Source organism: Corvus brachyrhynchos, unplaced genomic scaffold (assembly GCF_000691975.1).
Source record: "Corvus brachyrhynchos isolate BGI_N302 unplaced genomic scaffold, ASM69197v1 scaffold22, whole genome shotgun sequence".
Lineage (NCBI taxonomy): Eukaryota > Metazoa > Chordata > Aves > Passeriformes > Corvidae > Corvus > Corvus brachyrhynchos.
In genome coordinates, this window is record NW_008238355.1 from 5,232,637 (window position 1) to 5,247,403 (window position 14,767).

At 38.0% G+C, this 14,767-nt stretch overlaps 1 protein-coding gene across 6 annotated transcripts in view; it reads left to right on the forward strand.

The window, feature by feature from the left end:
* Positions 1-14,767, forward strand: part of HOOK3 (hook microtubule tethering protein 3) — an 84,661-nt gene that overhangs the window by 4,531 nt on the left and 65,363 nt on the right. For all 6 annotated transcript variants that reach the window (XM_017735394.1, XM_008634560.2, XM_017735396.1 and 3 more), the window contains one exon: positions 8,875-8,960. In XM_017735394.1, coding sequence (XP_017590883.1) covers positions 8,875-8,960 — 86 coding nt within the window. Of the gene's footprint in view, positions 1-8,874; positions 8,961-14,767 lie in introns of those variants that run through there.

Sequence of the window (14,767 nt, forward strand, 5' to 3'; positions counted from 1 at the left end):
GGGAGGGGGTGGGGAGTACCGCTTTCCCTTAACTACTGGTGGTGGTTTCGTGCCCTGCAGAGTATGCTTGTATTGTTTTTCTGCCTGCCTTTGCCATACATGACTTAAGTCATTCCCTTGAGTTCCTTAGTACTGCTCATTCAGGGCGGAGAACAAAGAGCATGAAAAGGAGGAGAAGGGTTTCAGTGAAGGGAAAAGCTCTCTAAGGTTAAGGGCGGGGGAATCCAGCCAGCACTCCACTCCTTCCTGTGGCAGGCAGAAGCTTCTGAATGAATACAAAGCTAGAGTTGTGTTTCAGTGGACTAGCTGGGGCCACAGAGGGATGGGAGCTTTTCAAAGGGGGCATACAGGAAATGTCTTTGAAGTGATGCAGGTAGTGGAGCAAGTATTGCACAAGAAGATGCATTGTAAATCTGATGATAATGTGCTTTAGTCCTGGGGATTCCTAGGGCTCTTTCATGCCGTTTAGCTGCAAGCTTCTTTGCAAAAGTGTGTCATGCTGGAAGTGTAGTGCTTTGTGTCCTCTGTGGAGCTCCCATTTGAAGCTAAGTCTCTCACGGTAGCTAAGTTAGGATACTTAAGCAACAAATGCATATTTTACCCCACATGATTTATATTTTGGGCACAATAGATCGGGGAAATGAGCCTCTGTAATTTATTCATTCCAGTGTTGCAAATTATTAAATGAGTTACAGCCTTTCTACATTTCAGGATTATGTAAGAAAAATCTTTGACTGAACTTGTTTGCCATGGCAGCAAGGTATCCATAGTTTCACTTCAGTGTAGGAATAAGTAGAAATAAGTGTGTAACTAACTGTAACAGAATTTGTTTGTGGGTTTTTTTGTTTGTTTCTTATTTTATTTTTTGTGTGGTTTTTTGTGTGTGTGTTTGGTTTTATTAACTGTACTGCCCCTTTTGTGGCTAGGAAAAAAAAAAAAAAAACCAGACAGCATGACTTGATCACTCTGGCAGGGTTAATGATTTTTTTTAATGGACAGTGTCAAAAGATGCTGTTACATGGTGGCTCCTGCCTTTTTATTAAGGAACCATGGAATTTGGTCAGCCTCTGAAAAATCTTGTTCTGCACAGAATTCCATGAAGTTCAGGAAACTGTTGAAATGTAAGGAAGGAAAAGGAGAAGACTTGAACTGCAAGATATGCTAATTTTAGTGGTGTGCTATACATCTGTGTTACCAGTTCTAGAATCTGTTAAGTCTGAAATTTCTTAATCTGGTGAAAACTTAGTGCCAGCTTTCTCTTAATCCTATCTTTTAACTGCTAAATCTTTCTTACTCATGTGATTCTGTGAAAGCCTGTGTTTCCACACTGATCAGAAAGTGTGTGCAGATGATATTTCAGTAGAACTTAGTGTTCTTGGATTCATCTTCTGTGCCTTTGGGGAAGAGAGCTCTTACCTTCGCCTGTCAATAGGGACAATATTTCTCATCTGAATTATAGCAGCAAAGGTTGGAGTTACAGGCTTTAAATAGTTGTTATTCTTCTTTTGTATTTTGCAAGGGGAAAGCTGTCATCTCTTTTCACTTCTTGTTTTATTTATTTTTTGTTCTGTTTGCTTTTTGTTTGATTTGGGGTTTTTTGTTTTGTTGTTTAAGTAGTATTAGAAATAAGTATAAATTTGGGAAGTTTCTCTGACTAGCCACTAGCCAAGAAGTTAATTGACTTGGCCCTGTGCCCTCACATAGTTGCTAGGTCTTGCTGCCTGTTCTTTATTTTAGTATGGATCAATTTGGGCACATTTGCCTGATGTTGTTCAGGTTTCTAGTAGCCTAGCCATCTTCATTTGGAATAAAAAGAATTTAATTCTTTTGTTCACTGAACACCTCTTTTTACAGAAAAGTTTCATTATCCTTCTTCGGTGAAACTTCATGTGTCTTAATTCTATGGGCTGAATTATCATCTAGGCTTCTGTGAGTCAGAGTACTGAAAGTAGAACATATCATACTTCGGTGTTTAATATGACATTGTTGTAAGTGTGTTATTTTGTCACTTCTGAGTAGTAGAGATGGAAATTTTTGCACTCCGATTAACAGAGGAAGCTGCTGGTTGCTGGAAATCCTACCATTTGTGTTTTGGGTTAGGGTTTTTTTTGCCATGAGAAAATATTTCCTGTCTTAAAAGGCACTTTTGAAGCTTGCTAAAATTCATTGGTGCTTGGTGGAATGTGAATGTACATATCCTATAAACGTGGGTGCACTGATTTAATGTTTGGCAGTTTTGCATTTTCTTAGTAGCTTGTATTTTGAGAAGAGAAAGCATTGACTGGAAAGAGCCATTGGTTTATGGTGTTGTTTTAGGCCTTTCTATTTTGTATTACATTTTCATTTTATCTTCATTGCAAATGCTGTTTAGAGTTCTTTTTCATCTGTTGGCTCATCTGGCTTTCAGCTGAAAACAGGAATACATTCATTTTCACCACAGGAGTTGGTAGGTTAGCTTGTCTTCTCATTAATGTTTCTGAAATGGTTAAACCAAAAACCATTCAGACTTGAGACTCTGTTCATTGTATCCTTAATAATTTGTCATACTTGAACACTTCAGTTAGCAGCAATTTAGTGGCAATGCCAAGACAGTGCAGCAGTAACTGCATTATGCTGTCATGTCTCTCTCATCTCTTAACTCCTTGAGTAAGAAAGCTTTAGTTAAGGTGATACCTTAAGAGGCCTACTAGACACAGAGACTGGACAGGAGTGAAAGAATAAAATAGGTATTTATTTGAAAGGCCTTCAAAGGTACACCCTGGCAGCTACAGGCTATTGCCAAAATGGACCCCAAGATGGACCCCAGGTCACGAGTTCTTCACTCTTTTATAGGTTTGGTTCATTTGCACAGCAGGGTTAATTCTCCAGTTAAAGCTTCAGTTTCCCCCTCAGCTTGGCCCCCCACCTTAGCTGCTCTTTGGTTTATACTTTTGGCCTAGAACAGTCTTGGTGTCCTTGGTAAGCAGGGCCAGAGAGGCTTTGTTATGTCTACCTAGCATGAGAGAGCAGAAGTTAACAGGCTACAAGAAACTTCAGAGTCACACACCGAGCAGTACAGAATTTGAAAAATATAAAGGTTAAAAGCTAAGGCATCAAAGGTCTATCTTCTAATTTCTGTGCTGTGTTTCTGTGAAGGAAATATTTAATATTTGAAAAAGTGTCATTTTGAATAAAATACATTGATTGAGCTATTTCCTGGCTTTGACTTGTTCAGATATTTCGGGTTAAACACAATATACATAAAATGAGAGGGAAATTAATTAAAAATTCATATTCAGGTCCTTCCCTAGAAGAATCCCCACCCTGACCAGTAATATAAAAGCCTTGTAATTTCATTGTTGGGCTAATTGAGTGCCTAGCATTACAGCTGGATTGCAAAGTAGCTTTTGATATTTTAGTAATGAAAATCTGACAACCTAAAAATCAGTGGAAACATTCACAAATTCAAATCTTGGAATAAAACTGCTGCTTGTTAGAGAATCTGTTTCCCCATTGTTGGTTTCATGCAGTCTGCTGTTGTCTTGGAAAGCATGAAAAAACAGCTTGTGCCATGACTGTGCAGGCAGAAGATAGCAGTGCTACCAACTGTGAGGAGAAAAATGGGTGAAGAAACCTTAAGGTTATCCAAAAGCATAGGATCTGCTTTTAGGATGGGAATCCACTTCTAATTTGAAAGATCTGTCTCAATACAAGAATTTTACATCTGAGGAAGAACAACTGTGTGTATCACATAATTATCTTGCCATTGTGAAAAGAATTTATATTCTGGTTTCCTCCAGGCATTGAAGCTGAGTAAACGTTATTTTAGTGAGATTCTTGCATAACTTGTAGGTAGTACAGGATTAATGTGCAAGAACAGAAGTATCCAACCCACCTTAATCTTCTCTGCTAGTGTGTTCTTTGCATCCAACCCAGTGAGGCTGGTTCCTTTCTTTTTCCCTTCCCCAGCCACTTCTCTGTGTCTTGTCTATGTGATTTATTTCTTCTGTAGTGGCACGGTATTGTTCTAGGCTCTACATGGCAGCTACCTGTAAGCTTGCATAGTCAGTTCCAAAAGTATAGGAAAATAGTGGATAAATAATTCTGAAGTTTAACCCTTGCTGGGAATTAAGGATCGCACAACTGCTCGCTCATTCCCTGCTGATTCCCCTGCCAGTGGGAAGAAGAATGGGAAAGAAAAGGTAAACCTTTCAGGTTGACATAAGAAAAATTTAATAATTGAAACAAAATAGCAACAATAATAGTAATAATAGGCTAGAGAGAACATCAATATAAAATAGTACTAATAATTAATTTATCACTAAATATGCTAATAACAACAGTACTAATAATTATAATGATAAGGAGAGGGAAAGTGGCAAAACCCAACAGAAACAAGCAGGTTGGTCAGAATCTGTGGACCGATGCCCAGTTTATCCCCCAGCAGTGACTGGGGAGTGCTTTGCTCAGATAAATTGGTAACTGGGTGTTACTGTTTGTTGTGTTTATACTTAACGTAACCAGTCACACAGTGTTTTATCTGCTAAGAACCACTAACAACGATTTGAGGTATTATTTCAAAACCATACTTAAAAGGTTTATTACGTAACTGTATCAGTAATAAAAACCAAGCTGTGTATATAATCACTCAGCAAAGAGCAAGTCTTTCATTATCCCTTAGTGTTGTGAAGGGAAAGGTCATTGAGAATTTTTTTTGTCTTTGAGGCGGAATTGGTTTGCTTTGGTTTGTTTTTTACTTCTTTTTTTCCCCATCAAGTTTCATGTTATGCTGAGTTCCCCATCACATTTTCATCCTGGTTTTTACCTACTGTCTTTGACAACTGAGTGTTTGTCCAGTTCACTTACCTTCATATCATAGGTGTTTTTCATGAAAAACATTTTTGCATCCTATCTCTAGTAGCTAACAAATCCTCTCTAGCCATATATGTAATGAGGAACTGTAAATTTTCTAAGGTTTTGTCTTCCTGAAGCAATTATTTAGTCCCCAGTGATAGCCTCCTTTACGTTGTAACTGTCACCTGTTAATCCTTATTTTAAGCTTTGTATAAAAATTTACTGTTCATGTCCGTGTGGATCAGAGATCTGGATTAATATTTAGTAAAATTAAAGCACCCTTCTCTTTCATTACATGATAGTTGATGGAAGGTATGAAGGCTTACTAGACCTAGTGATTGAGTCAAGTGGCTGGGGTTTTTTACTTTACCCCTTTCTTTTCCCCAGACTCTTGTGTGATAAGATCATAGAATAGTTTGTGTTGTAAGGGACCTTCAAAGGTCAAGTAGTCCAGCCCCCTGGGTTTGGGTGGGGACATCTTCAACTGGATCAGGTTGCACAGAGCCTAACCCAACCTTACTGGGGATGGGGCATCTACCACTTCTCTGGGCAACCTGTTCCAGTGTTTCACCACCCTCATCTTAGAATAATTCTTCCTTGTATCTAGTCTGAATCTATGCTCTTTCTGTTTAAAACTGTTACTGCTTTTCTGGTTGCTAGAGGGCCTATTTAAAAGTATGTCCCCATCTTCCCTTTAACTACTGAAGGGCCACAGTGACATATCCCTGAAGCCTTCTCTTGTCCAGACTGAACAACCCCAACTCTCCCAGCCTTTCCTCATAGGAAGAAAGTCCTCTCATCATTTTTGTGGCCCTATTCAGAACCTGCTCCAACAGATCCATGTCTTCCTTGTACTAAGGACCCTAGAGTTGGACATATAAGAGTGGTGGGGTCTCATGAGAGAGGAGTAGAGTGGGAAAATTGCCTCCCTTAACCTGCTGGCCATGCACGTTTCTGACTCATTTTCAGCCTCTCACCCACCAGCACCCCCAATTCCTTCTCAGCAGGATTGCTCTCGATCTGTTCATCCCCCAGACTGTGTTGATTGGGGGGCTGCCCCAACCCAGTTGCAGCATTTGGCCTTGTTGCATCCATGAGATTCATGTGTGCCCACAGACTCCATACACTGGTTCAAGAAGTGGGGAAAAAATCCCAAGAATCATATCAGCAAACAGGAATTAATTTTCAGTGTTGTGGAACTAAAGGTGAGGAGTGCATTGCAAACACTCAAGAAGGAGGAGCAGAGGAGCAGTTCTGCAGGAAGGGAGAGAAGTCTTCCAGAAGGAGATACATCACAATGCACAGGAAGAGCACTGTTTTAACAGCTGTTACTGAATAGCTGTTTAGAGGCCTACACACAAGCACAAATTTAAATTTGCTCCTTTTTCTCCATGGCCGGACTCTGTGTATGCATTGCCACATTGTTACCATTTTTTCCCTTCTGGAAAATGAACTCTGCTTTCCTAGAGGGGTTTAGCATATTGTAGAACTGAGAATGGTATAGGAGTTTAACTTTGATGCAAATTTGAAAAGCTGTTTTATGTAAGGTTTTTTGAAGAAAATTTGTTACTTTTGTATCTCTGAAGGATACTTGCTGAAGCATATGAAAAGGATATACTTCATTGTTTTTTAAGATTTGTATAAATGTTTTGCAGCATAAATTTGACACAGTTGAAATATAAAAGCAAAGACATTTATTATAAAATTTAAACATGAGTGAAGATAAAAGTCACATTAATTTAAGTCTTTCTTTCTGTTCTTTGACAGCTTACTATGAAAAACATTTATTTTCCTCAATGGCAATCTTGCATGTGTGGTTATGGGAGGAAGAAATAGATTACCTGAACCTTAGTGAAACTTTTGGCCTTTTTCTCTATGTAAAGTGTTGGGGAAGTATGATGATAAAATTATATACAAAATAACAGAGAATGTGCATCTTGTTTTTCTGTGTTTTGGAAATAGGCTTAGTCATCTTTCTTTAACCATCAGTGTAGTGATATCATCTACATACGCTTTTATTTAGTCAAGGAGGTGTTTCATATATCAAGTTACAAAATAAATCTAAAAAACTCTGAAGACCTTAATTATGTTGCTGTTGCTTATTTGAAAATAACATTTAACGTTACCTATTTCTGCAAAACCATAATAGCAGTACTTCTTAAGTGATTTTTTGATTTGGCTATTGTGCAGCAAAGTGATTTCAATTTTCATTAGTTAAAGGTATAATATGCAAAATTAGAAAAACGTTTCCATTTTCTATGCTTGATAATTTTTTCTTTTTTGCATCTTGAACTTCTTCAAGCATAAGCATCCATGGTATCATTGCAGCCCCTTTTTTTTTTAGCTGTAAAGTATTATTTCTTGTTTAATGTGTTGCTGAGCTGGGGACTCAAAATTGTCTCTGTATTCCTTCAACAGTGTTGCCACAATTCAGAGACTACTGGTAAATTCAATTTTCTGGCAAAATAGCAAATCAGTGTTATATCCTGTTATGCTGTGTTTTCATGTGTGGGTTTTTTTTCCTCACCCACCCACTCCAATTTGCATCTAGTGTCCTGACAATCTATGATGGCTTCTTGATTTTCTAGAGAAGCAGCTGTGGTTTGGTTTTTTTAAAGTAGCTCAGACCATGCTGTAAGAAAGTCTGAATCAGAAGTGCAGAGGTCACTTCTGTCTGTTTTATATGCCACTCAGTAATTTATTCATGTGCTTTTGGAACATGGACATGATTGACTGGTCACAGTTGAACTTGATCAGGAAACATGCTCTGAGAGCTTAAATTTTTGACTCTTCATGGATATCATTGCTTTTTTTTCCTAATAGAGTGTTATTTTTTTTCTCCAGAATAAAGGGAAAAAAAAGGAAAATTCACCTAGGTGCCTGTACTCCAAATTAATGTTAAATGGCACTGCTAGAGTTCTTGCATGATCTATTGTACCTTCCATGACCTAGAGTGCTTATACCTATTCCAAAAGTGTAAGAAGAATCTGGTTGTTGTGCACGTGACCTTTTGAGAGTCTTCTCAGAGAAGTACCTTCAAAATTTCACACTGTTACATGAATTGTCTTTTATTCTAAGACACACATATAAAGGGTATTTATTGGGAAATGACTGATCACTGTTACTCCTTCAGATGCCACTAAAGCATGAATGGTCGTACATTATGTTCAGAAAAAAAATGATTGATGTATCTAACATTTATGTACTCTGAAGCTGCAAGTGCTCTTGTAGACTGTCTTATCCCTTGTGCATATGAGTAGTGCTTTCTACAAATAAGCCCAGGCTTCCCCTAGGAGGAGGATAGTAGCAGAGAACACTAGGCAGATATCCCCCAAATAATACCATCAAAATTACTTTTGCAAAATCATCCACATCATTTAAAAATAATGTTACTTTAAAATAAATTATCAAATAAGTTAGACCAGTTAAAAAGATTGTACTGAAGTGGACTGATTCTTCTCACCAAGAGAGCAAGGAAGAAAAGTGCTTTGCTGTGGACTGTAGTGCCTGTCACTGTGTTAATACAGCAGACTGAAAGGCTCAGAATGCTAGTAGTGCATAGACCAATTACGGTTTAACAGCATCGTCTTCTTCTCTTCCGTCTGATAGCAGGGAATAATGAAGTTTGGAATATATAAGTCAATCTACATTTTGTCTTCTCATTGTGGGGAGCTGATGAGCATTCTGTGGGTTCAGTGTTTCTTCTAAAAACTGAGTTTCTTACTTTTGTTGATTGAGACAGTGTACTTGAATATATGCACATGAATATATGGAAGTACTTTAATGCACTGATCACTTTCAGTAAGTAGAAAATGCAGTGGAAAGTTTGCCTTTTGGAGAATTTAATACTGATTTTTGTAGCAAAGTTTATTGAGAAAACAATTTCTTTGATGGCTATTAAATATAAAGCTTTTTAAACCTAATATGTACACTAAATGTGTGGCATTTATTCTGTTTGCTATTTGGTATCATTTTTTTCAAACTTTTGAAAATTCCTTGACATTGAAGGAAAAAAAGATAACTTTTTCCTTTCTCCCACAGATCCAAACGTTTAATGTTGAGGCACCATGCCAGAGTGTGGAAGATTTAACGAGTGGGGTTGTGATGGCCCAGGTCCTTCAAAAAATGTAAGTAATTCTTTACTTAATGAATTAAATACAGAGGATTTTTATCTGTACATTTTTCAATATTTACATGTGTTTTAGTTCAAACTTGGTTGGTATTCCGTAAGGATGTGGCTTAGATGGTACTTTAAACTGGAACATGACTAATGATTTTTTTCTCTGTTGTTTACAGATAACTATCTTAAATAAAAAAAGTTTTGTTTTAGGGAAGAGTTTAGTCAGGTGTGAACTTACTGGAAAGTAAGCTGAATTAAAACTGAACTTACAGATTCCCACTTAAAATTGAAATCAGTGCAAGGTAAGGTCCTGATCGTTGTTAGAATTAGTTTAATGTAATGAAACTTCTGTGATAAACTGAATGGAACTGTCAGTTTAGTTGTTTGCAGTTGGAAGTACTTTTCAATTTGTTTCCGCTATCCCTTGTCTGTTCACTAGACACCACTGAGATTATGTGAGTGTATAAAGAAGAAGCATTAGGTTATTTATACACAGGATTGGTAAGATCCTACTGAGCCCTCTCTTTTTGAGGCTAAACAAACACAACTCATCCAGTCTCATCTCATTTGACAGAAAATGCAGTCTGTTAATCATCTTAATTGCCCTTTGCTGAACTACTATGTATGTCCAGGTGTCTCTCATACTGGGGAGTCCAGGATGCAGCAATTCAGATACGGGTTTAACATATCTGAGCAGTACCTCCCTTGGCTTGCTGGCAACGATCTTCCCAACACAGCCACAGCCCAGGTTGTGTTTGGCCTTCTTTGCTGCAAGGACACCTTGCTGGAGTGCGTTCCACTTGGTTTCTACCTAGTTTCTTGTCTGAAAAGCTGTTTTCCAACCAGCTGGCCCCCAGTATATACTGGTGAATAGGGTTTGTTTGCACTTATCTTTTCTGAAATGTGTAAGGTTCCTCTCAATGTGTTTTTCCAGCTTGTCAAATTTCTCTTAAATGTCAACACAACTATCAGGTGTATCAAACACTCCTTCCATTTTTGTATTATATGAAAAATTGCCCTCTGTCCTGTCATCTAGGTCTCTATTAAAGACATTTAATAGTATTGACCCACTGGGTATGCTGCTAGTGGACTGGCCTCAAGCTGGATTTCATGCTTCTGAAACCTCTGAGCCTGGCATTTCAGCCATTTTTCAGCCCACCTTGCTATCCAGTTACCTCCATCATGCTTGATCAGTTCTTCTATGAAGATGCTATCCTGATCAGGCAGTCTGTAGCAGGAATCTGTAACAGTGTCACTTACGTTAGTCTGCTTAGTCATCCTGTCCAGTAATCTCTCAGCTGGCTCATATCCATCCTAAGACAGAGCTCATCCATTCCCACTGCTCTCTCACAGGAAGGGCGTCTCCCTGTCACTGCCTTCTCAGCTTGTTCTTCTTAAAGAGCCTGTGTATGTTCATGGCAGCAGCCCTGGCATGTGAGCCATCCTACCACAACTTCATGATCCCAGTGAGACTGTGACTTCGTAACTACATACAGAGCTCTGCTTCTTCCTATTTGTTTGCCATGCTGCATGCATTAGTGCACAAGCACTCCATGTATGCATCCAGTCATTCTGATTCCCAAGAATGAAGCTTTCCCCAGCGTGTTCTTCTTTAGGCCTTTCTATATTTGTGTGCATATGCTTGGGGTGATCCCACTTCACCTGGCCCTGTTTTGTTGACTATGAGGTATCTTTTGATCACATCATTCCTCGCCCCTAGTTTTTCAACAGAGTCCACTGCTTTGTCACTTACTGTTCATTTTTGTGTTGTTACTTTTATAAAACTCTTCTTACCACCTTGGCCAGCCCGTTAGTGAAGATGTGTCTGCCCACCACAGTCTAGTGGATCCCATCTCTTCCTAGCAGTCCTTGATTCTCAGAAGGGTTCAATGGCTATTGAAACCAAAACTTTGTTGCCAGCACTAGATTGCAGCTGGTTGTTGACCTGCAGGATCTGTCTGCTGCTCAAACCTCCTCCTCACTAACTGATGTAACTGGGGTGAACGCTACTTGAGCCTTGACCATAGCTTCCGAAGCCACATAATCACACTTGGCACTTTGCAGGTTTCCCTAGCTGTACCACTCGTGCCCAGGTGGAAGAGCAGGAGGAGTAATAGTGTGAGGGTTGGACAAGCTTCAGCAGTCTTTCAACAATGCCAGGAATTCAAACCCCGAGCAAGCAACAGGCCTTCTTGGATGATGTTAGTCAGAAGATGAGGGTCCTCCATCCTGTGCTAGTGCTTAGCACTTCCCTCTTGTGCTGCTGCATGGCTCAGGTTTACTGAACACAGATGATTTGTTTGACAGAGCTCCTAGGACTGTAACTGTTTGAGGGCACTGAGTCTGTTCTGTAGTTGCAGATTCTCAGGAGCAGGAGCTGTCCTCCTAGAGCGAGAAGGGGCTGCCAGTTCACAGGAAGAATAAAAAAGGGGAAAAGGGAAATCTCAATGTAGTCAAATAAAGCAGGACTTTTTAGCACATGGTTCTAAGATACTGTTTTAAGTTGATGAACTAATATTTTTAGAATAAATATACAATACAAATATTGCATTTCTGTAGCATTATTTTAAAATATTTTTGTAACAACTGCCATGCTGACACTGAAACAGAAATTCTTCAGTTTTTTCCAGCTAAATATAAAGACCAACTAAACAATTTATAATTCTTTCTTTATGCCCTATGTAATAATGTGAACATGCCAAAATTATTTGACTATCCTACTTTATGGTAGTGATGCCATGATGATTTTTTGCCTTTTCTTTTATACCCCTGTTATACCTTTTTTACAACTTCTGTATTCTTAGTGCTTTTTGCCTACATTCTTGGACTTGTTTATCCAGCTAGGAGACTAAACATTTTAGAAGTTTCATAGTTACAGATCAGTGTGCCCCAGACCTCAAGGTCTTCTCCAGAACACATTCTGTAAACTAAGATAGAACCATCCAGGGGAAGGTTCCTTGGGGAGGGGGGCTCATTCAAGCCTCTCATTAGGGAATTTTTGATAGATATGCTAACTAGTAAGACCTATAACGTTATACCTGATCTTTTGGTGGGGGCATTGCGGTGTGCACTGCGGTGCATTTGACCTGGAGGTGCACTTTCAGTGCACCTAAAGATCCTTAAAATAGATACCAAGGTAAAATCCCTTTTTCCCTTCTGTGTCTCAGTCTTGATTTTAAGACCAGGAAAAGGCATCAGTAGTTGTGCTTCAGATTTGACATTTTGCCTACTTATGTAATGAACAGACATATTCTCATGCTGAAATTTAGCAACAGTATTGCTAAATCTTGACTGCATTCCTGTTTATCTAAACTCTGAAGAGCAGGAGCAATCTGATCTTGGATTGTATGACAGGAATGATAACATGAACAATTTTGAGAGAAAATATTATTGCTTCTTTTTTGTTTTTTCTTTATAAAACAGAATAAACAGAAGATAAGTAGTACAAGATAAGAAGAGTAACAGAAGATTAGTCTGATTGATTTTTGAAGCGGAAACCAAGGATTGTAGAATAGCCAAGCATTGTTTCTTTCCCTGGACATGAGATTGAAATATAGGTCAAACACAGGGATCAGCATTTGTATAACTAACTGGAAAACTGATCAGGAGCCTGTTGACAAAGCCATTTTAAATAATCTTTCTTGAAAATGAAACCAATTTCAACACTAGGAGTGAAATCCTCCTTTTGCTCCTTTGAACAGATACAACAGGAAGAATACTTATCTGGGAGTCAGGGCATGTTCAACAATATGAAGCAAGTGTAGAAGACAATTTTTGCAGATGTAGAACTGTACAACAGGAAGATAGCTGCATGCTTAAGGTTATTTGGAAAAGTCATGCAGTGAAGTTAAATAGCAAAGAACAAGCCTGAAAGCACCAGGTCACTGCAGACATATAATTTGCAGTGAAAACTTGAATAGTTGTGTCTTTGATGTGAAAATCTCTCAAAGAAGTTAGTCTTCAAAGGACAAATTTATTGTTTTAACTACAGATACAACTTAAATGCCATTACTCTTATTCCACTGAGAAGGATAAACTACTATTTTTGTAATTTGTGTTCCTTGAAAATTGGGTGCTTTTCAGTATAGCTGCCTCTTGTTTAAGGTTCTTCATAAGTGTGCATTTTTTGAGCCTAATAGTAATGAGAGGTTAATTAGGTAAAGGTAGGGAGGGGAGAATTCTCTAACTTTTGATGATGCAATTTTTGTGTACATCAAGATTTTACTATAATAAATAAATTAATATTTAAAAAATAGCTGAAAGAGCAGATTAAAATATTCAGTGAGAATTAAAAAAAAAAAAAAAGGGAAAAGAATTCATTATGAAAGAAGAAAATATTGTCAACGAAGAAGTCAAGTGAAGAAGACCATTGATGAAAATTTAAAGCTGTTGGGGTGATCCAGTGATCTGGATCTATTTCCATAGGGGAGTGAGGATAGCATTTCTTCCAAAAAGCTTAAAAGTTTACTAGTGAACTCTATTATTTCTAATTGTTTTCTTTTTTTTTTTACATCTACCTTCATAGGAAAAGCCCACTGGTACTTACGAGGATGTGAGATAGTAGATCAAGATAAGGAACAATTTTTGACAGATCCCTAGTTCAGGGAATTAGTCGTTTTAGACATACAGAAAATTTGCACAAAACAGAACTGTAGGAGTTTTTGTCAGAAAAAGGAAGAAAAGAGGAAACCGAAAAGGAAGAACATTGCTTGCTCATCAGCTGATAAAAAACAGCTATGCCTTGTGCTAAGTGGAAGGGGCTAACAGTTTCTTCTATGCTTCTTAATTTTTTGTACATCATCCTCAATATTTTTTGCACTCAGGGTAGTAGCCCATTTGTAGGTAAGTGCCAGACATCACAACAAACCTAGCAGAATTTTCTTTAACAAAACTGCTGGAAGAAGCTGTCAGAAGAAAAGGTTACAGAGGAAATTGACACCTTCAGAAGCTTTTCACTATTGATGTAGTATGTGATAGCAAATAGCAGAAATGTGTTTTATGTAACCAAGCATGAACGTTTTGCTTACAGTTTCAGCTGTTAAAAAGCAGATGTTGATAAATTTGTGAAGGACGTTTTCTTTCTTTATAGCATTAAAACTTTGTCTTCAAGATTCAGGTTAAAGTATCACTGAATGTAATTTTCTAGTGCTAACTGTATTATCTTGCAGGAAGAAATTCAGCCTATGCTTGAGCTTATCTTTTGTGTGTTATTTTGTAAGATTGTTTGTATTCAGATGTGATAGTTATTGATCCCTCTGACTAGGATTGATATGAAATACAGTAAGATAAAATGCCTGTACACAATCAGTGTTGATGATTATTTTAAAGAATGTTGTACTCCAGGAGTAAACAGTGGAAGCAAAAGAAAATGTTTAAATCGTTTATGAGTAGGCTGTTTACCTAAAATTGTGTAGCTTTTGCTGGTAGAAGTGCCATAGCTTGCTTCTGAATCACATCCTTTTTTTTTTTGTAGCTTGTGCACTGATGTTTTCACTGTCCACTGATATCCCTAGAATAACATGATTTCCCATTTTATACTATGTTTTAAAATTTGCCTTTCATCCCACTCTGGAGACTGTTTAATACCAGGTGTCCCTCTTGTTTTGATTATTTCTTGCTCTGTCATACTGGCCTTGGTAAGTGTAAGAAGTGGTCTGTATTTTCTTTTGTCATCTGTGCATTGTGCCCCTCTCAATGAATTATTCATTTGTTACATTATACGTTGCAACACGCTGTGTATGTTTTGACACATGCAGAACACAAAAGCCATGCCTTTGTATATCGCTGGGGGAGGGAAATTTTTGTAAACACGTT